A 21834-nucleotide genomic window follows, 5' to 3' on the forward strand; every position below is an offset into this window, starting at 1 on the left:
GAAAAGCTGTTGACCTCTGGGAGGGAGCTTGTATGGAAGCAAGTGTTAATTTTCAAAATGTGACTGGTTGTGATAGCAGCAACCTCATCTCATCGCAATGTCCCTTGGAATGTTTTCTCATCAAGGGGTCTAGAAGTGATCTGTCATCACTGGTGTGGTACAAGCAGCTCATTCTTGTATCCTCGCCCTTCTCCCCTGGACCTGAAACAAAACATACCACTCTGCCCTCCTCTTCTCACAGTTGAATTTTCATGTGTTGAACATTTGTCAGGGCTTCACCTTCAATGACATGGTCAAGGCACCAAGAAATTATATTTAACACATGAAAAATGAATACCAGGCCTATTTCTCCATGCCTTATAATCAAAAGCTGTAAAATTTGTGTTTGGGCTATGCATATGTGTGTTTATTCTTGGAACAACATTTATAGACACTTTAAATGATTACCCTCCAATGTCATAAAAGGTTTAGTAACACACTTTAATATATAATATCTTAAGCACTTTTTTAATAAAATACAGATATATAATTATTATTATCAATGCATGTATGTCATTTAATATAATGATAAAAGCCTAGTCTTTGTAGTGACATGGTGATTAATATTTACAGTAAAACCTAAAGGAAACAGCATTTGCACAATATTGCTAAGTAAAAAAAAAAAGATTAATAAAAATTCTACTCGTATTGTGGTGTTATCTCAAATCACCAATAGCAAAAAGGAAAATGCTCTCCTTATTAAAACATATGGGTATAGATGATTACTTCCATGTTTTCTGAAGATGGGAAACTCTCTTGTTCTCCTTGAATTATACCAAGCACTAAGGTTGGGATGTACTCTGAGGACTTTTCCCAAATCACTGTCAAGCTATTGATACCACACACAAATATCTTATATAGGTCTATCTATTGGAAATATATCATGTCCCTTCATGCTAATCTTAAATTTAAAACTCAAAACTAATTTGATGAGCTGTTACAGAATGCATGAGGAAACTTACCAATATCTATAACAGAATCACATCCTGTGCAAACACTGTTCAAATAGTAATCCCCAGAAATATCTTAACAGCTGTGATGTTTTAAAGTAAAGAAGTAAATCAAGAACTACACCCTTTCCCCACCTAAACTAGGGATGAGTTAGAGCAACTCTGTGTAGCTCTGAAAGGCAATCACACACTGCTTTAGTTTGGCAAATATATGCAATGTACTGAGTCAGTGGGCAGACAGGTTGTAGTTTTTCAGCACACACATTGGTAACACTCTTCACCATGCATTCTTAGCCTTTCCTAGTCATCTCATAACGTGCCAGCAAGGCTACTTGTTTTGCAATCTTAAAGCATGTATTCATGATTTTAGGGACTTTAAAAAAAAAATTAATGCTGTTTTCATTGTTCCAGTTTTGAGGTTAAAAATGCTGTTGAGGTTAAAAGTTTTATTGCTCCTTTATCATAATTAGTATCTTCCTCCTGAGTCCTCCAAGAGGGCCTGCCTTTATAATAATAGGCTTTGGCCTTTGCACTACCACCCCCAAAAGACAGATTGCTAGAGATAACCCCCTGAAATTCCTCACAGCGTTATTTAACACCATAAAGGCCTAGAATCTATCTGTTTTGGGAAAGACTCAGAGGGACAAGGTTAAGGAGGGAAGAGGTTTCAATTTGTAGGGGTTATGAGACATAAATAAGTATCATAAATGCCTTTTTCCTTACTTATAGACCTTGGGTCCAGAATCTCAAAGCAAGATGGAAAAAAATACCCTGAATGAAAAACCACACTATAAAAACCTAAGGGATAGCTGACAATATTATTCCTCTTGATTCAAAAGATAAACATTTCTCACTGGAATCAAAGAATTTGAGGTGGATTTATTTTCTTTTTGCCATTCGATTCATATTATATATTCCTTCCCTAGTGTAAATTGGAATTTAAAAATGTTTATAGAACATTCTCTAATGGTCTACTTCACAAACAAAATAAATGAACTAAATAAAATGAACAAAAAATCCAAAATACTGGAAATTTATTTTCTGCAGATGAAAAAAACCTCTTATATGCCCAATGGAAAGTGAAAAAATTAAAAAAAAAAAATCACAAGCCTCTCCTCCACCTTTCTTAAGAAAGTAATTATTATGGATTTTTACAGAACCAAGGTCATCTAATAGCTGTGATAAATGAGAGCAAGCAGGAAAACAAAAGCTAATCCTTTATGATTATAAATACCTCACAACTAATACTAAGACTTCAACTGGCTTTTGCATTTTAGGTTCTCACACTGTGCCCAAGAATAACAGAAATCACAAGACTCTGTGCTGGTTACTGCTGGTTATCAACACTCAAGTATGAAACCGTATAGAGCATTTTTCTGATAATTTGTTGTAAGTCTTAGTCTGGTTAGTATTACTGCCCAGTTTTAAGTTTGCTGTTTGGTGTTTAAAAGAGTCTGAGAACTTTAGTTAAACGTATTATATTTATGGCAATACTCTGTGCAACTGGATGAACTAGGGGCAAAAAAAACAGGGAGGATGTGGCTTTGTAGGCTTCAAAACTCCACATGCTATATACAGTATACATATGTACCATAGATAATTACAATCTCACCATGAGAAAGGCAAAAAACTCAGTGAGCCTTCATTTTCTATTATTTGTACATTTTACAAGTTACTGAGAGTTTCTTTTCATATTGCTTTCAAAAGAAAAACGAAGAAAGAAAATACATTAGCTCGATTTGAATGTCGTTTAACTTAAAGGCTTCATCAGACCATATGTGCAGACACTTGAGATGATGACAGAGTTAAGCTTCCTAGGGTCCTAGAGTCAAAGAAACTCTGCTGACCCCCACTGCTAAGCAGGTGCACTCCTTCCACAGGGGGCAACATCTGCCGATCGGTCATGGTCCCACTCGGTGAGGACCCCAAGAAACTTCCTTGGGAAGAAACAATTTTCTCAGGACTGGCAGCCAGTTTGGGGGATGTGGAGAAGTTATATCCATACAAGGCACAGGGGCTGTGTAACCTGAACGTATTATAGGAACCCTGATGGGTCTGGTTAGCAGCAAAAGCGTTGCTGGAGGGTGAAGGCATGATGTACTGGAGCTGGGGAGACATCCCCGAAATCTGCATGGACAGGCTGGTCTGTGGGCAGCTGAAGGTGTCCCCGTCAGCGCTGCCCATGGACATGTTCACCGAGGCACTGCTGCTCACGCCCACATAGGAGGGAGTCCTTGGTGGGGCGAACGTCTCGCTGGTCTGGTTGGTGAGCCTATTGTAGGTCTCGGCCAAAGATGTGCTGTATCGGTTGAGGGTGAGGCCGGACCGGGCACAGGCGGAGTAGTCAGCCGGGGCCAGACTACACAGCTGGCTGGTGTTGGGCCCCAGATGAAAGGCAGGAGAGGAGCAAGGGGAACCAGACAGGAGATGAGGGTGGGTGGCTGGAACGCCATTCCCAGAACCTTGGAGTAAGCTGGAGGAACTTGTATTTCCTACAAAAGAAGGCGAAATGTAAAGAGCAACGACTCCACAGCCATCATTCCCTTTCAATTTTGTAAACAGGAGCTAGACACTGCTTGTTACAAGGGTTGCTACAAAGATGAAAAGGAGATGGTTTCAGCTCTCAAACAATTATAATTTAATTGAATTCAGATGAATATTCCAAACAGCGATCATCTCAATATTTTCAAGGCAAATTATGTCCCCAGGGAATGATGTATTTTTTTAAGTGCAGAAATATTAGGATACAACTACACAAACTTTTCACATTTTTCTCTGTTAGCTTTGTCAAAGTTTTCTCACTTACTATAATAAATATTTTACATACTGACTTTCCCTGCAACTTTATAAAATATAAATTTCATCTTACTCTGTATCTTGTTCCATAAGTATAACCATCACCTCTCTTCTACCCACCTTTCACCTTTGCTTTCAGCAGAGCTTGCTCTGAATCAATATGTTTTCTTGCAAGATAACAGAAGGAACTCAAAGGTAAGACCTGAACTGGTCAAAGGCACATCCCACCTCACACGTGTCTGCAGCTGCCCACTGAAAGCTTGTGTGTGTCAATGACTACTATGCAGGGCTTGGCTATTACAATAGGCAATATTCTAGCACTTCAGAAATTTCATTTCCAACCAGAAACCAGGTTGGTGAATCACATGCTAACACAAGAGCAGATGACCAGCAAACAAACAGTCCTGTGAAACAGAAAGGCTGGTTAACCCTGTGTCCAATCAATAACTGCGATGGTGCCTGACTCCCCTCTCTGGATTTGCTGGCAGATTAATGTCTGCAAACTTGACAGAACTGAGGAGGAGAGGAGAATTCCAATGGGCTGGACAGGTTGTAAAACCTTCATTGCTCTAGCGACAGTGTTTTATATAGCTTCTCAAAATAATCTAAAAGCCTAATCCAACCAATGATAATTATCTAAAACCCAGCACGCTAAATTCTCACTGGGGAGCTGGGCAGGATCAGGTGTAAATAGCCTGAGAGCGGGAGTGGGCTGAGAGTCCTGGCTACACCAAGCAGAGAAGGAAGCGTCATCCCTTTCCATGAAGCTCCGTCTGAGGAAACGCCAGCCATGGGCTTGGGGTAAATGCTCAGAGGTGGGTAAACCCAGGGAAATTTGCCCAAGTGTGCCTGACCTTCTCATCATAAATCCAACAGGAGAACCCTGACTAGAGGCAATTTTGCTAAAGGAAGAGAAGAAAGAAGCTGGCAAGAAAGAGGGAACTAGAACGGGCATTGGCAATTTCTCTGAGGTGCACCTGACACCAGAGCCCACTAGTCTACCTCTAATTTTAATAAGAGATTTCCAGGTGAGGTAATGGTCATGAAATACATAAACAGCCTAAAACATTGCAGACTTAACCTAAGGCCGTGACAGACATTTTTCCTAGTCCAGTTCCATACCACACAGAAAAGAGACGGATCCTGGTATAGGAGGAGGTCGATGATGAGGTTGCCATTGTAGATGTAAAGAGTGACTTGCACATATTTCAGTGACTGAGCTTCCAGGCAGGAACTGGCTGTGTATATGACCCAAAGACTCTGTGATTTACCTTGCTTGGGAATTCCAGGAATATCTTCAAAGGTGAGAGTCCGTAGTGAAGGTCTCCAGAATGCATATGACTCCACAAGGGCTTCCAAGCCCATTCTAAATGGAAGGATCAGGAGGGGGGGGGGGTGGACAAAAGAAGCTTCGTTAGGAGCATTGGAGCTTTCCTCAGTAATAAGCAGCTCAGAAAACACTGGTGGTGTTGACAGTGCCCCCCGCATTGGCCAGTTAGGAGTTTGGCACTGGCAGAAAGAAATGCTTCAGAGATGGGCTACCATTCTGTAACCAGGAGCACAGGAGGATGGAAACCACCCAAGAAGTCCTCTTAACATTCTCAGAAAATTAAGCCGAACTTGGAGGATAAAAATCTGTCCCCTCGGGCTAAGAAGCTGAAATGAAGAGCCGGCCATCTTAGCTGATGTGAGTCCAAGGCTCTGCTGTGATCTGGAACCCATCCTCTCTCCCTCTTACGTTACTTCTCCCTCTGGTGAGGAAGCTTCTGCCACAAAAGCATGCCACCTCTTTTCTGCCCATCATTCGGTGCCTTGGCAACCATCTTAGAAGAGCACTCATCCAAAGAAAACTGATTTCTCTCTTGGGGACATGATCTCCAGGGTGACCAAGGTGGGCTCCCTCCAGCAACAGGGGATCTCAGAGGCAGCACTGGTCTCTCAGTCCAGTGTGCAGGACGATGGCAGGAACATGAGGGCAGTAAGCTATATGGAGCTAACATTAGCATCAAACATTGTTTTAAAGTCCCTGCATACACTTAATGGATTGATGTTTAAAGAGGCAGGATAAATTGCTTATGGACTATTTACATGATACATGCATATTTTAAACAAGGTCACCTATTCTAAATACATATATAAACATATGTATCCTCTACCATAAGTGATTCAAAGTCATCCACTCCTCACATCAGGTAACTAAGGGCTGTCTGTTCTGGAAATGAGGCCCTTCACTCAACTAATCCATTCTCAAGACCTCACCATACTTCCCACTACCACTTCAGCCATAAACAACCTGAAACATATAGCTCCATTGTAGGAAATGGCTGCTTCCTGAGAGTCAAACAATATTCAGGTATCTCTTGTGATTGTCAGATACTGTTTTATTTAACATAGATAATCTGTATTTAATGCAGGTATTAAAGATAGGGTCTATCCTCAATAGCTTAGACTCAAAAGTGCTACCTCCTCTGGATTCCCTGCATCCCTAAGTCATGAACTATGAACTAAGAATAGAGGGAACAAAACCCCCCTCCCCTGATTGAGTCACACCACCTATACAACATGCTGAAGGCTCTCTAAACACCAGTGGTAAGTGATGTGTGTGGATAAAACCATCTCACATGACCTGTTGTTCCGTCCTAAGGTTTTATACACTGAATTTCCTTCCTTAGAGTGTTCAGAGTACAGACTCCATTTTTTGTGGGCTTCTGTCATGAATCCATAAGGAGCATAACCACCCCGTCTCCGTGATAAGAAGAGACAGCTGTTTGCGGATGGATGATGTGATGCATGCAAAGCATCCTCCTGAGTCCACACTTGGACCTGACTCATTTCTGAAGTCACCGGTTGAGAGGGGTGCTGCTCTGGAAGCAATTCAAAGAGCCATCACCAGCCCCACACAGGTGCTAGTAGGGGGCTGCCAAAGGGGAGGGCAGGACACAGAGTGGAACTGCACGTGCCTTACCTGGGCCTTACTGAGACTGAAGGACAGAATCTGGCTTCAGATGTAACCAGTGTGCCACAGAGAGAGGACGATTTAGTGGTAAGGAAACTGAATTGAGGGTCAGGAGAACTGAACTGTGACTGCAACTCACTAAAACTCACTATGTGATGTTTTAACCTCCCTGGACTTCAGTTTTCCACAAAGTGAGGATTAGAATACAAAAGCCAAAAGCTCGGAATCCTCTCCTAGCTCTAAAGTTGTTTGCGATTAATTTTTCCCAAACCAGACATCATATCTGTGGCTGACCACAAGCCAAATCCAAGATCACTCTACTCAGTAATATTTTATGTATATTTAAGAATTAATTTGTGTGTGTGGGGCGGGGCGGAGTTTGGTAGCCCAGTCTGTCCCCAAACTCCACATAGCCTGCAGGTTGCATTTAATATGCGACTAATGAATACTGGGTGCTGTTTCGTTGATTATGCTATATTTAGCTTATACTAATACTAAATCTGTATGACTCTCTAGAAACAAGCTTTTTTAAATGCTAAAGAATGTCAGGACACAGTTTAATATAAAACTGCTTCTTTATTATCACATAGATGAGTTTTAGTAATCACAGCTTTAAATATTAAAGACACCAAAGTGGTAAAGAAGTGGTCTCAAGGGAAACTTACTAAGAGGTAATTAATGAGCAGCCACTGGATTTAAAAATGTATTAACTGCAGAGATAAGCATTACTTGCTTTAGCAGTGTAAAATTTAGTACGCTTCCAATGCAAATCCATAGGCTAAACTCTTGGGGAGAAGTCATTGATCACGCCAAACACAGAACCCTAAGCTCTAAAGAGATGCGCTGAGGGTGGCATATCTACAAGTGATCTGATTTGGAGTGATCGACATTTTTCTTCAGGCTGCTGTTTCACACTGCAAGTTCCAAAAAGGATTTCAGATATTTTGCAGGAAACAGTTATAAAATATTTATTAGCTGAATCTGGACTTTTTTTTAAAAGCCTTCATTTTCTCCAGTAATGGAGACTTTTCCCGTCTAGTTAAAGAAAAGATAAAAGGCACCTCCTGCAGGAGTGTAGCCAAGGCGATAATTTATACAAGATGCCTTTGAACAATTTCCACATTTTATCACCACCCTAATTTATGCTATCAAATGGCCAAGTTTATTTAGTAAAATGGTTATGTTTTTCCTGAAGTATTTAAAGAGAAGAAATTTTTGTACCTTCCTGAGTAAAAAATTTTATAGGGTCAAACCTAAGGCCTAACTGAAGAATGAAACTATTCTCAGCACATAAATACTCTTTCACGTAGCAAATGTCTTGCAGGAGAGCTTTTAAGGGCTAAAGCTACTGATTTCTATAAAATAGGCTGTAGAACCATAAATAGCTAGGAAGGGATAATTTTTAATTAAAGCAAATTGTTTTATAAAGTTTAAAAAATCACAAGTCCATGTTCATTTCTTGTCCTGTTTGATTTGTTTATTTCATGTGTGAGGAAAAATAAAAATAGCATTTGTATTAAAAAGCAATGACAACCACACAACAGAACCAGGGGTAGAAAAAAAATATACTGAATTTTTTCTCATGGGCTTTCTTCTCAACTAATATATAAAAAATATCAGGCCTCCCCCAAGCCCAAAACACCAATGTACCCTCCAAGTCTTATATATAATTTAGGCTCTTTTTTATGGAAAATAGTACATAAATTAGAAATCTTTAAAGCTGACTAAATTCTTTCTTCTCCAGATAAGTGTCTTTTGTATTTATCAATGGAAAATGTTAAAATCAGATGTTTTTAAATTGGGAATATTGATTTACAGACATTTAGCATTCCAAATGAGCACTGGAAAGCTTATACATGAGAAGTAGAAAAAATAATTTCAATAAGAAAAAAGTGAAACTATTTCATTTCACCAACAAGAAAGCTACATATAGGCTTAACGTGTTTTTCCTGTACTAAGATACCATTTATACATTTGAAGCAAAATTAAAACTTTAAGTTTTAGAAAAATTTAAAAAGTGTTAAAACGTAATTCAATATTTTCTATATATCCAATAGAAACTAAAAGTTTTAGAGTCAGGAAAAAAACAGTAGTAAAGCACTATGGATGCCATGCCTATATACTCTTGAAACAGTCAAAGGGAAGGACAATATTCACATTAAACCCAACATTTTGACCTCATGATACCAAACAAGAAACTTAGTAGTTCACTATCACCAATACCACTGATTTTTTTTTCACTGACCAAATTTTAAAAAACCAAATGCCTTTTCATTATGCTGACATATCTAGAATGCTTTCTGAAAACCTGTCATATGGGTCTTACCATCTCACTACCATTTGTAGGTTTATTCACTATTATTATCTACCCAAAATATGCCTTTAAAATATTTTTAAATTTATTGCTTCAAAAATAAAAGAACGCTGTACAGGCAGTGTGATCTGTCAACAGCAGTGAGGTCTTTGCTAGAGGGATCCTATGGGAGAGCTTAAACATAGTTCCTGGCTGTATACTCTCCAAGCCTCAGTGCTATCCTCCCAGAGTTTCAGTGAGTTTTAATAAATGTACTCTCTGCTGAGAAAAAAACAAAACAAAACAAAACAAAACAAAAACACAACAAACTGTGAAATTAATGCAAAACTCTTAAATGGATAAATACTATTCTGTTAAAACCAAAAACACAAGAAGATTCCACCAAAATATTTGTCAAGGTAGAAAAAGAGTCCTTCCAAAGGCTCCCTTCAGTCACCTCACCAGGGACCATCTCAGTTACTAAATTATTCAACTTTCAGAAACTCCTCTGAAAAGCAAAGTTACCCAGGAGCTAATGTAACGTAACAATAGCCAAGCAAAGTTTTTCTCCACACTGAAACAGACATCTAAAATGACAGAATAATTTCAATACAGCAGCCAACAGGGTAGGAATACGTACAAATCTTCCTATAGAGGGAAGACTTTCAGAGGGGAGCCCTGTTATTGATCTACCTGCACTAAGTTACAGGCTACTCTCAAAGTACTTTAGTTGCATTTTAGTCCTCACATTGCATAGTGTTTAAACAATATCATTGCATAGGAAGATGAAATCAAGTCTCTGCAAGCACTTGAGTGTATTCTGAGAAAAGATCTCTGCTTACACCTGTCTGGCCCAATTAATCAGCAGAAAGAACTGAAAATCTACTTGACTGTTTCTTTCTACAATTTTAAATGAAATTGTCCCTAAAATAAGATAATTGGGGATTTCAACTTCTTATAGACAAGGCCTATCGATACCAAGTTTTCAAGGAGTATCAGAATCATTTCTGGAGTAGAGTAATAAAAACTTTCTCAAATATTTCTTTTTAAAAATAAAATGCTTTTAAAAACATTTAAGTCAAAGCCTTACCCTGAAAAAGCATCTGGAGAACGTTAGTCTGTTATTACTCTCTGCTACTATCAACAGTTATTTTAGAAAACGTTGCACCAAACTATATTGGAATAGAATCATATCAATAAATTCAAAAGCTCTTGGCACACAGGCTAGGGTGATCTGCTTTTTGATAAAAGTAATAGAGTAGAATTCATTATTGTAGCTCTCCCACTTAGTACAACCATAAAACACGACACACAGAAAAAATAAACAAGTGTATGGCTGTCAGCAGAGCCAAGACAAATCTGGAAACTAAAGAACATCAGCTCTCTTGGCAATGGGGAGTAGTTTCATATTCTCGTTGGAAATCTGAGGGAACCAGAGACCCTGTCATATTCCGAAGATAGAATCAGTAGATAGTTGGACATCACTAAGCAAATTCTAAACCAAGAGCAGATGCAGAGAGAATACTGAAGCCCCAGCACCCGTAATGGCAGGCTTCTTCAAGGCTCCTTCAAAGGTGGCTGCTGCACTGTACACCCCGAGAACTTCCATTTTCACCCCAGCATTACACATCGAAGTTCACCTGAAGAATGGGCAGGTCACAACACTACATCTAAAAATGAGTTACAGCCAAGGCTCAACAGTTTTAGCAAATTTAAATCCTCATCAAAAGTGATTTCAAAACCACGTCAGTAAATTCAACTGTTTACTTTGTAATGGAAAATTCACAATAAAAAAATCAAATATGTTTATCACAGCCAGAATGTTCTTCACTAAGACTTACCTGTTACGCCCAGAGTCTCGGAAGCCTTTGGCAAATGGATTCCTATCTATCTTCAGACGAGTAATCTGCAGAGTAGGAAAAAAAAATCGTATCAAATTTTATTCTAATAAGGTTATTAAAAACTGGAAGAACTACAACTAATTCCAAAATTAAGTGTCAAAGGATTCTATTGTGTTCTTCTCTCATTGCCCAGATAATTTATTATCTCAGCAGCAAAGCTAGAAGAAAATTTCAAATATCATCGAGGCATTCATATGCTATAAAAAAGACATTCCCCCACCCCTACTTAAGCTCTGTAAATAAATAAATTTAGTTTTGCTCTTAATATCCCTAGAAAAGATTCTGAATAGTCTGTTGAATACTTGCCCTTTGTTTGACAATATCTCTGTACTAAAGTTCTCCTTAACTCTGTCACATGGTTTAATACTGTCTCTCTTGCAATAGTGGTGATGGGAAACAGCTAATATCCAACTTCTACTTAACAGTCATTTATATCCTTGAACGTTGTTAAGCTCCTATATATCCTTCCCTTCTTCAGAATCAGGTCACATACACTCCTTCACTTTTCTGCCTCTATTTTTCTTTATTTCTCCTTGAATCATCTTTATGGCAGTCAGCCAAAAGTTTTACTCTTTCCTCTTTTATCTGCGGAGTCCTGACCTCATCAGAGCAATATAGTAATGTCTAACCAGAGGTAACCACTACTCGAAAGTGCTAATGGGATTAAATATTATACATGTAATAGAAATAAATGATGTTTTAATTTTAATTACAGTTCTAATTTGTTTGTTTTTTAATTAAAGTTTATTAGGGTGACAATTTTTAGTAAAGTTACCTAAATTTCAGGTATATAATTTTGTATTACATCCTCTATAAATCACATTGTGTGTTCATCATCCAGAGTCAGTTCTCCTTCCATCACCATATATTTGATCCACTAGCTTTTGGCTTACTAAGACCCTAAGATTTTGGGGGAAAATTTTTATAAATGGTCTAGTTGTCTGCATTAAAAACAATTTTTTTTAGTTATATCATCTTGAAATTAACACTAATAAACAATATTCTATCTATTTCTTACGAGATCTCTACTTTGCCCAGAGGAATTTACAAGCCTATTTTCTTTTCTTTTTTTATTAAATTAATACAGGTGACATTGGTTAATAAGATTATATAAGTTTTAAGTGTACAATTCTATAATACACCATCTGTATATTACATTATGTTTTCATCACCCAGAGTCAGTTCTCCTTCCATCACCATACATTTGACTCCCTTTACCCTCTTCATCCTCCCTCTATCGCTATTTCTCCTCTGGTAACCACCATACTGCTATCTGTGTCTATCAGTTTTTGTTTGTTTGTTTGCTCGTCTGTTTCTTTCTGTTTTATATGCCCATATGAGTGCAATCGTATGGTTCTACCGGCTATTTTCTAAGAAGTATATCATGCTTTGTTTCCTACGTTCGTTAGCTTAGTGGAATCTAGAAAGTTAATTAACATACTTCTGACTACACCATTTTGGCTAAGGACAAACAAACACTGTTGGATAACACGAAGGCAAAGAAAGGCATCTCTGGGGGGCAACCAGATGGCTCAGTTGATTAGAGTGCGAGCTCTCAACAACAAGGTTGCCGGTTCAATTCCCGCATAGGATGGTGGGCTGCACCCCCTGCAACTAAAGATTGAAAACAGTGACTGGACTTGGAGCTGAGCTGCACCCTCCACAACTAGATTGAAGGACAATGACTTGGAGCTGGTGGGCCCTGGAGAGGCACACTGTTCCCCAATATTCCCCAATAAAATTTAAAACAATAAACTAAAAAGAAAGGCCTCTTTGGAAAGTCATCTGCAATCCCTCTATATTGTCTTATGTGTGCTCTCAGCCATCCTCCAATCAGCCAGGTAACACCTGAGATACATATGTTCTATATGATATGGTCCTAATATGTGAATAAAACTACATCATAAATGACATAATGTAAAGGTTTGCTAATTGATTCACCATGTCTGTCACTCTCTCATTGAAGGAATTCTTTATTATTCATTATAGCTCAATGCTCTGTTCATTTAAGTAATGTTTAAATAATGTTAAATAATTTAAATGTTTGTTTAAAATAGTATGTTTAAAAAGAGTACAGATTTATACAATGGTGCCTTGTATAAATAGCTATAGCACATCACTATTATCATTATTTTTATTACTGACATCACACCTATTGAATGTATACCATGTATGCTATACTAAGAGCTTGATGTATATTATTGCATTTAATTCTCATAGCAACTTATACGTAATTATTGTCCCAATTTTATGTTTTCTTTTAAACCGAGACTTAAGTTTCCTATGATCATGAAGTTACTTAGTGGTAGAACTAGGCTGGGACCCCAGGTTTTAGAGCCCATGCTGTTTGTTAACCACCAAGTTCCTCAAAATAGTAGCTGGGAAGTCAAAAAATGAACATGACTGCATTTTATCATTACCAGTTTCCCTTCTTCTAATTTTTCCACACTCTTAATCAATTTGTCAACATTTGTTAATTGGTGTTAGTCACCGACATGTATTGAAAACCCACTGCATCTCATGTATTACATCACAGATGCTGGGAGAAAATACATATTTGCACAGTTAATTTTTGTATGTTGAGAGAGAGAGAGAGAGAGAGAGGATAAATTGGGTTTGTTTAAAAGGTACTAAATGACTACTCTTTTCTACTCATGCATTATATTTTTCCTAAAAAACAAAAAAATTTATTTTCTGCCCCAAACATATTTTAAGAATATCTTCCTAATTACATCCAGCCCTTCGAAAGATTAATTTCCTGTTGCTTTCTAAAAGCCGGCATAAAAGCGTGACAAGTGAGTGTGAGAGAACAAGACAGCTTCAGCTGTGGGCCTGGCATCTCCACACAGAGGAGAGTGAGCGAGCCGCTCCACCCTAAGGGGGGACACACGGGACGGGATCCACGTCTCCGAAGAAGCTTGAAAACAACAGAAACCACAACTGAGAGATTATAGAGCCTTAAAGTTTTAACTGAGATGTATATAAATTTAAAGATAAGTGGAGACCTAAAATAATTCTGCTGACCACTGAACTTTTTAAAAAAATGTACCACAGACCACATCAGCCTCAACTACTTCCCTATTTCTTATGAAAACTGGCCAGATTTGCATGGATTAAGTAATTGTCTAATTTCGTTTATCCACCTACTTGACACAACCTTAGAGAAATACATATGCTTTCCTACACAGAAAAAAAAATAGTTCACTTATCAAATTATTTCTAATTTTATGAGAGGGTTACTCCACAATTGCTGATCTCTCAAACTATAAGCCTATACATTACCCTCTATCACAATTAAACCCTCTCAAGATAGAAACAGCCCTTTTTGTATATATCCCCAAATGACTATAAAGGATAAATGCTTCTGAAATATTTCTCATAACACATAAACTACAGTTTTAAAATAAAGTGAGCTACCAAAGCCCATGCTCTCTGATAAAATTCACTTTTCATATTCTAAAGGTATATTTCCTGGGCAATACACATGCTTTCTAATTTTAATTATGACATCACGATTCAGTATCTCAAAATAGAAAGTAAACCTACACTGCGAGCCATAAGACACATTCTTGTCTAACGAAATCCTCCCTAGAATAGCGTTACTTGGGGAATCGTGGATAAAGACCTGTTCTTACAGTTCTTGGACATCATACATGGCAAATGCATTATGACAAGTCATAATGTTTAGATACAATGGAAAGGATAGCTAGCTTTCTATTTACATCTGAAAAGTCTAGAAAGATACCAATTCTGAGAAGAATACCTGCTGGTTCTGATAGGCGGTGACAGTCGTGAAAACAGTTTCTGGAAAAGAGAATGCCTTCACTCCTTCCCCAGATGGCACAGGCTTGATGGGAGAAAGATCATCTCCACAATCTTTTCGGATGACATGGACGCGCGGTTGGTATTTGTGCATAGAATGAAGAATGATCTATGTCAAGGAAAGAACAGTGAAACTTATCAGGAACGTCTGCTCAATCTCAACACCATGACTAAATATTTAATAGTAAAATGAATCCCAGTTGAAAATGAAAAACTCCAAAGATGCAGAAATGCCAGTTTAACAAAGTATATCAAAATTGGAGAGGGAAGGCTAGAAAGTTACTTGTAAGATACACATAAAAATACAAAAGGAAAAAGAAAATCATTATTTTGGTGGAACCCTGTGCACAACCATGTGAACTTAACATCAAATTTTCTGATTCTGAAAATACAAAAATAAATTCATAAGCATTTTATTTATAATGAGCCGAATGGAATACAGGGTGTTAAAACTGAAAGTGAGATTGAAATGATTATTTAAATTCCACTACACCCATACCTTAAAAAATAAGTACTTGCACATCAAGGTTTTCTTCACACAACATTCTTCCTCTGTTTATAACTGCAACATGTCTAATCAAGGTCAAAGGGAATTTTAAGGCTACCCCAGGATCTGCCTTGTTTGTGGCTCATGAAGTCTCTGATTTGTCTGGAGAGTGTAGAGTCCATGCCTCCACCACAACAAGGCTTCCAAAACTCAGACGCCTGGGATGGAAAAGCTGGCACTCTCAGACTCTGCTAGGGGAAATCTGACAATAGGGTTGAATTATCTCCTACCCAATGATTGCACTTCTGAGAATTTGTTCAAAGGAAATAGTCCAAATCCAGAAAAGCATTTCATGTACAAAGATGTGTAGCATACCATTCCTAACTGGAAAAACTACAAACCACTTACATGAGTAGACTGGTTAGGTAAATGAAAGTCCACACAATGGGATACAGTATTATTCATCCATTACTAATGCTGTTTAGAACACTTTTAACCACATGATGGAATGCTTTTTTTTATATATCTTACATGATAAAAAAGGATCCAAGTTGTTTGTAAACTTATCACAACTACATAAAAATAGTAAAAAGGACCCGTACAAAGATATGAACAGTGATCATCTCTAGATGATGGGATTATAGGTGAACTTTTTCTTCTTCATGTTTTATGCTTTCAAGGTTGAGGAGCTAGGGTAAAGAAATAACCTCATCCAATGGGATTTTCTATTTGCTGCTAGGAGTCTGTATTCAAGTATTCATTAATGAGTTTAGTTAGCAAGCCTCACTCTTTCCTAAGCTATATGATTTGAATGCAGGTTTTGGAGTGTTATCAGTTTGGAGGGAAAATGCTTAAAGAAAAGTCTTGGAAAAAAACAGTGGTTGACCTGCCTCATGTTTTTCAGGATGCGGGCAGTTTAATAAGTCAAACTCAGAATCTTGGTCAGCCCAAACACAAATAACCCTCTATCTGGAGACTGTATTGCTGCCACAAGAGGATGTCTTTACTCTCTGGTAATAACCAGCACAGTGGTTAGTTTTGTTTTGTATTTTTACCCTAAAATTTCCTATCAGTAGAGAAAATGCCTGGATAGCAGGTCTAGTGATGGTGCCCACCAAACATGCTTGAAAAGGAGGTAGCATAAGTATGAGGCAAGGAGAAGAGGGGTCGATAGCCCTCATCATCAGCTGGGGACACACACACAAATCTGCAACCTCTGGAAAAGTCTCGTTCCAGATCTAAAAAAGGACAGAATTTCAGTAACCCATTAGTGGCTCACAAAACTAATTTACAGGGTTGCTACCAGAAATATTTTAAATAAATAAAATTATAAAATAAAGTACAGAATAGTGTGCTGCTTGTAGTAACAATAAGTATTATCTTGCAAAACATTGTTTTCTGTGTGTGTGTGCATATGCACACACACTAGGTCATAACACAAAATATGTCTGGCTGTGAGAGTCAGTAAAAAGTGTGAAAAACACTGAAGGAAGATCTAATTCTAATGATTCTAATGATCAGCAAATTCCAGAGCAGAAGAAAAATTGGAGAAAGCTACTTCACGTTACATAAATAGAAAGTGCATAGGCAATTTTAGAAGACTAGAATGAACTGACTTGGAATGAAGGAAACAAAAACTGATTTGGGTTTCTGTTTACTAGCCAATGAAAAGGAGTTTCTTTTGTGCTCTCAAGTAAATTTCTCCATACAGCTATGTACATTTTTATTTTATTTATTTGTTTCTATCCTCACCGAATTTCCAAAATGACTTAAGGTGAGGTCTATTGTGGTAGGGTACAGAAATAGCTGATATATGCCTATGTTTGCACATTAAAGGATAACTGCCAGTAGTAATCTGAAGATTATTCAAGTAAAATAATATTTCAGTACCATCTGTAGGAATTTAGTATATTTCTGGAAATTGTTAGGAAACGCTAAACAAGTCATCTTTGTAACATAGCATTATTTGCTTTTTAATGAATTATCAAACTTATAATGACAAGTGGTCAATAATATTTTGCTTAATTAATAGAACAATTAGAACAAGGAGAACCACTGGACTTATAAACAAGGAGACCACAATGATAATACCCATCACTGAAACTCAAATAATCCTATGATCTGCATATTGTATGCTTTCTATTCTGTTTAGATGGAGGATTGTTTTGTTTTTGACCTTACCTAGTAGCACTGATATCACATGGGCCTATGTCCCTAACTACAGAGTATAGGTTTGCAGATAAATACATGTTTTTTCGAGACACTAGGCTCAAGTCAAAAAAAGCATGATATTACTTATTTCCAACCCGATGGGCCTAAAAATGCCTGTAGTGTGACAGACATACCAGCTGTGCCTTATAAAACAGATCAATAGGGAAACACTACCTGCTGACTGGAAATTTTCTAGATGACCTATGTGGTAGTGTTGGAACAAGTCAAGCAAAGGACCAAGGAGGAGCAGAGAACAAAAACTTGGCTGCCAGCATTTCCGTTGATACCAAGTACTGACACACATGGTAGGAATCAAGGCAGTCACAGCAGGTCACAAGCTCTACAGCAAGGCCGCCTTGGTTTTGTTGCAGGCGTGATGCTGTATATAAAGCACTCCTTACAAATATGTACTTTCAAGTTCATCAGCTCATTTGATTCACTCAAAAGTCTCTGGTTCCAATATAACCTACGAGAAAGCCAAGCCTCAGAGAGCCAAAGCAACGTGCCCATGAACATGAAGTGCTGAACCTCTAAGCTGTTGCATGCTCCTTCCATCAGGGAGAGTGTGGCAATTTCCCCTGTAGTATCTTGCTTCCCCACCAGATTCTCCATGAGACATGAGAAGACGATGAGTACAAACTTAGAGCTAGGGTGCCTCCATCTCAATGATTCCGCAGCAGATGGGAAAACAGACTCTTTCACAGGTCCCCTGGCTGTGGCTGCCTGGCCCTGCTTCCTTCCAAAGCACCCCAACATTGTAGGTACAAGTCTTGCTGAGGTTTACGGAGCACCTGTTAAATGTCTTCTAATTCTTCAGGGAAATAAATGCTCATCTAAATGTTTCCCTCCATACAGCAAATCCCAGGTGAACGTGATGAGAAGGAAATACCCCCACCCCCTAAGCATGCTATCCAGCTGCACATGGGTAGCCCAAGGACCAGTCCTGGTTTGTATAGGATCCAACACAGAGCTGGCTAAGGATTCCCCAAGGAGCAAGTAGGGATGGATTATTAAGTCTTGATAGCATTCAGATTGACTGTGGAGTGGTGGGACATTTCCACACTAGATCCTTACCAATATTCCTCTCTAAACAATCCGTGGCATTTGAAAAGATGAAAAGTCACTTTGGGGCAACCACAATGACACATAATCTCATATCTCATGCAGTTCTAGGTCCAGTCACAGCCCTGTGAGAATCTGATTCCTGCAATCACTCTGTGTTTAATAAAAGTCTCAGGTCTACATGGAGTTCTCAAGTCATTATGTTGAACACTTACACATCTTTATCAAAGTAAAACTGTGAACTGAGAGCACAAAAAACGTAAGAAAGCAATTTAGAATGCAAGTTAGGAAATTACTTCTCATTTGAGCCTACAATTTGATAAACTGGAGATTAGCATCACTTCCTTTACAACTGTGGTGGGGGGGGAGGGCACAACATAAAAGGGCAAAGAGGTGAGTCCCTGTGGGGTCTCTGCGTGAGGAATGGGACAACTGAATTAGAAAGCTCACTGGAAGCATCCCATAAGGGTGTTCCTCGGCTCTGAATCACATCAACAACAGAATAAGAAACAGATTCCTAGTCTCCAATCTAACCTCATTTGGAGTCATCAAACTGAGTAAATGAAGACAACAGTTTCTTTATGAAGCCTTCCCAATCTCGCCTGGTTGGAATAATGTGGCATCTGTACTTCTCTGGGTAGACAGTGTGATTCTCTGTGTGCGTGTCTTCTCTCTCCATCTAAGCTAGAAGATCACCGAAGGCAGAGACTATGGCTTTTTATCTTTTAATACATTTTACAAAGATGTTTGTAAAAATATGTTTTTTAAATAAATAAGAGAATTTTTTCCACCTACATTCTCCTCTAGTATTACCTGACAGATACATTTTTACCATTTGCAAAGGCAATTTCCTTGCTTCCAAAGTACACAGATATGTATCATTCTCTCCTTGTTCCCCATACACATTAATTACCTCCCTTTACTAAAGTATTACATCCTGCCACAACCTTAAAAGAAAGATTTCACGGGCAGATGACACACTTCTCTGGATTTTGCCTATTTTCTGACATGCTTTTTGTTTTTCCTAATAGTGAAATATAATGTTATTTAGTTATAAACACTGGAGTTTCAATTTGTATTCTATTCTTTTGTGTTTTAAACAAATGTTGTGTGATAATTAACTTTATGTGTCAACTTTGCTAGGCCATGGTATCTATATATTTGGTCAAACACCAGTCTGGATGTTACTATGAAAAATACTTTTTAGATAAAATTAACATTTAAATCAACAGACTTTGAGCAAAGCAGATTACCCTCCATAATGTGGGTAGGTCTTATCCACTCAGTTGAAAGTCTTAAGAAAATAAGACTAAGGTCCCTGAGGAAGAGGAAATTCTGCCTCCAAACTGTCTTCAGACTTGAGCTACAACATCAGCTCTTTCCTGGGTCTCCAGTCTGCCAATCTGCCTGGTAGATTTTGTACCTACCAGCACCCAAAATTGCATGAGTTAATTCTCTCTCTCTCTCTCTCTCTCTCTCTCTCTTATTCTCTATCTCTAGCTCTCAATCTATCTATGTGTGTGTATGCACACACAAACACACACATCCTATTGTTTCTGTTTCTCTAGAGAATACTATTTTAAATAAAGTCTGGTGAAATTACAAAGTTAAAATCATATGAGTAGATAAATTACTAGATTTATACCTAGTATTATAGATGTTAGATATTAGACATACATCCAGAAACTTTATCTGAAAGAATGAGAATTATAAAATGACTATATTAAATTATTAAAAAGAAGTTTGTACCTCATATATGACAGTATATAGGTTTGAGATCCAATTATCTCTTTAAAAGATATATTCTCAAACTGTAGAACTCAGAAAAGTAGAGTATATTTAAGCTTTTTAAAACAAGTAACACTTGATGACATTTTTAATTTTTCTATTCCAAAAAAATAAAAGATCCCTCAATGGGCATGCTGGCGATATTTCACAGTCAGCTCCTTCAATGAGACAGAAGTAGCTAGTGTTCTTTCATTGAAGTCAAGTGAAAAATAATCAGAACAACTTGACTGTTTAAATAAAGAATAAAAAGAAGAGAAATGAAGTCATGCACTAAAATATAGGGCATGAAGTTGGATTCAGAAGTGAAATCAACTATGCTACCTTTCTGATTCTGTTTTAAATCATAAAAGGCAACAAATAAACAAAAGCACTGGCAAAGTGAGATAGATGTGTCTTAAAATCTAGATACTGCATTTGAATCACAGTAAAATTTGTACTTGAATGTTTTCATTAAGGTCAGTTGCTTAAGTTATTGTCTAGTAACTTGCAAATCATATCCTGTCATCACAGTATTACCAGTTTGTGACAGTTTGCATTTTGCTTTAAAAGTTTTGCTCATAAATATGCTATCTTTCTGTCACCCTTTTGAGAAATGAACTAGTTGGTATTCATTATATGTATGATGTACTAGTGAAAAGGCATTTTAATCCTGCATCAATCAAAACTCTCTCAAATAACAGAAACCTAATAGAAATGCTAGCTCTGAATGAAAATCACCATGTATCCAGAGTTACTTATTTATAATGTAGAAATCTTGCCTAGGAACAATACTGTATAAAAATTAATAAGGTGTTAAAAATGACTATATTATCTGAATGGCTGACTTTGACTTACATATCATGTTTCAGCAGTTTTTAGACTAAAACAAGTTATTATTATAACATATTTTGACACATTAGGTGTCATTATAAAACAATTGGGAGCTTGCTGATGGAATATTATTGATAAACAATGAGCCTCAGCTGGAAAAAGAGCTGGATGCAGGCAGGACACAATAAATCATTATTCCATTTAACCCAACTCCCAAGTATTCATAGTCAAAGTATAATAATTAGCACCTTGTGGTATTTCAAACAAATGTTTTGGCTAAAACATCTGCCTGGGCTTCTTCCATTCCAACACAAATGCAGTATCTAGTTTTAATCTATTAAGTGCTTCATAGGATACTCTGGCCACAAGCATAGTCTCTGATGCAAGTATCACCTTGATCTGATACAGTTTATGCACATGTTGACCAATCAAGACAGAAAGAAATATATGATCTTAGTCAAGTTCATTTCCTTTAGTCTGGCACAATATAGAAATGGATACGCCATCCAATGGTGGCGAATTAGGAAGGTCATCTACTCACATGGCCTTGGTCATCCAGTTCATTGTTGGTGAGCTTTAACTTGTCGAAGCTGATCACTTGCCTCATCCAAGTCTCCCCAGAGGCAGGCGAGTCTGGATGAATGTACACCCGGGGTGGCACAGGGGAGTCAGCATTTCCTGCCACCATCCATTTAGAGCTGTGGTAAACATACCTAAAA

The 21834-nt window shown here is 37.8% G+C and overlaps 1 protein-coding gene across 1 annotated transcript in view; it reads right to left on the reverse strand.

The window, feature by feature from the left end:
- Nucleotides 1-454: 454 nt before the first annotated feature.
- TBX18 (T-box transcription factor 18) overlaps nucleotides 455-21834 on the reverse strand; it is a 28810-nt gene continuing 7430 nt past the window's right edge. Inside the window, exons 4-8 of the mRNA XM_019716372.2 lie at nucleotides 21657-21828; nucleotides 14699-14866; nucleotides 10876-10940; nucleotides 5057-5151; nucleotides 455-3481 (exon numbers count right to left, since the gene is read on the reverse strand). Coding sequence (XP_019571931.1) covers nucleotides 2757-3481; nucleotides 5057-5151; nucleotides 10876-10940; nucleotides 14699-14866; nucleotides 21657-21828 — 1225 coding nt within the window. The 3' untranslated portion in view covers nucleotides 455-2756. The remainder of the gene's footprint in view (nucleotides 3482-5056; nucleotides 5152-10875; nucleotides 10941-14698; nucleotides 14867-21656; nucleotides 21829-21834) is intronic.

This window comes from Rhinolophus sinicus, linkage group LG05 (assembly GCF_036562045.2).
Source record: "Rhinolophus sinicus isolate RSC01 linkage group LG05, ASM3656204v1, whole genome shotgun sequence".
Taxonomy (NCBI): Eukaryota; Metazoa; Chordata; class Mammalia; order Chiroptera; family Rhinolophidae; genus Rhinolophus; species Rhinolophus sinicus.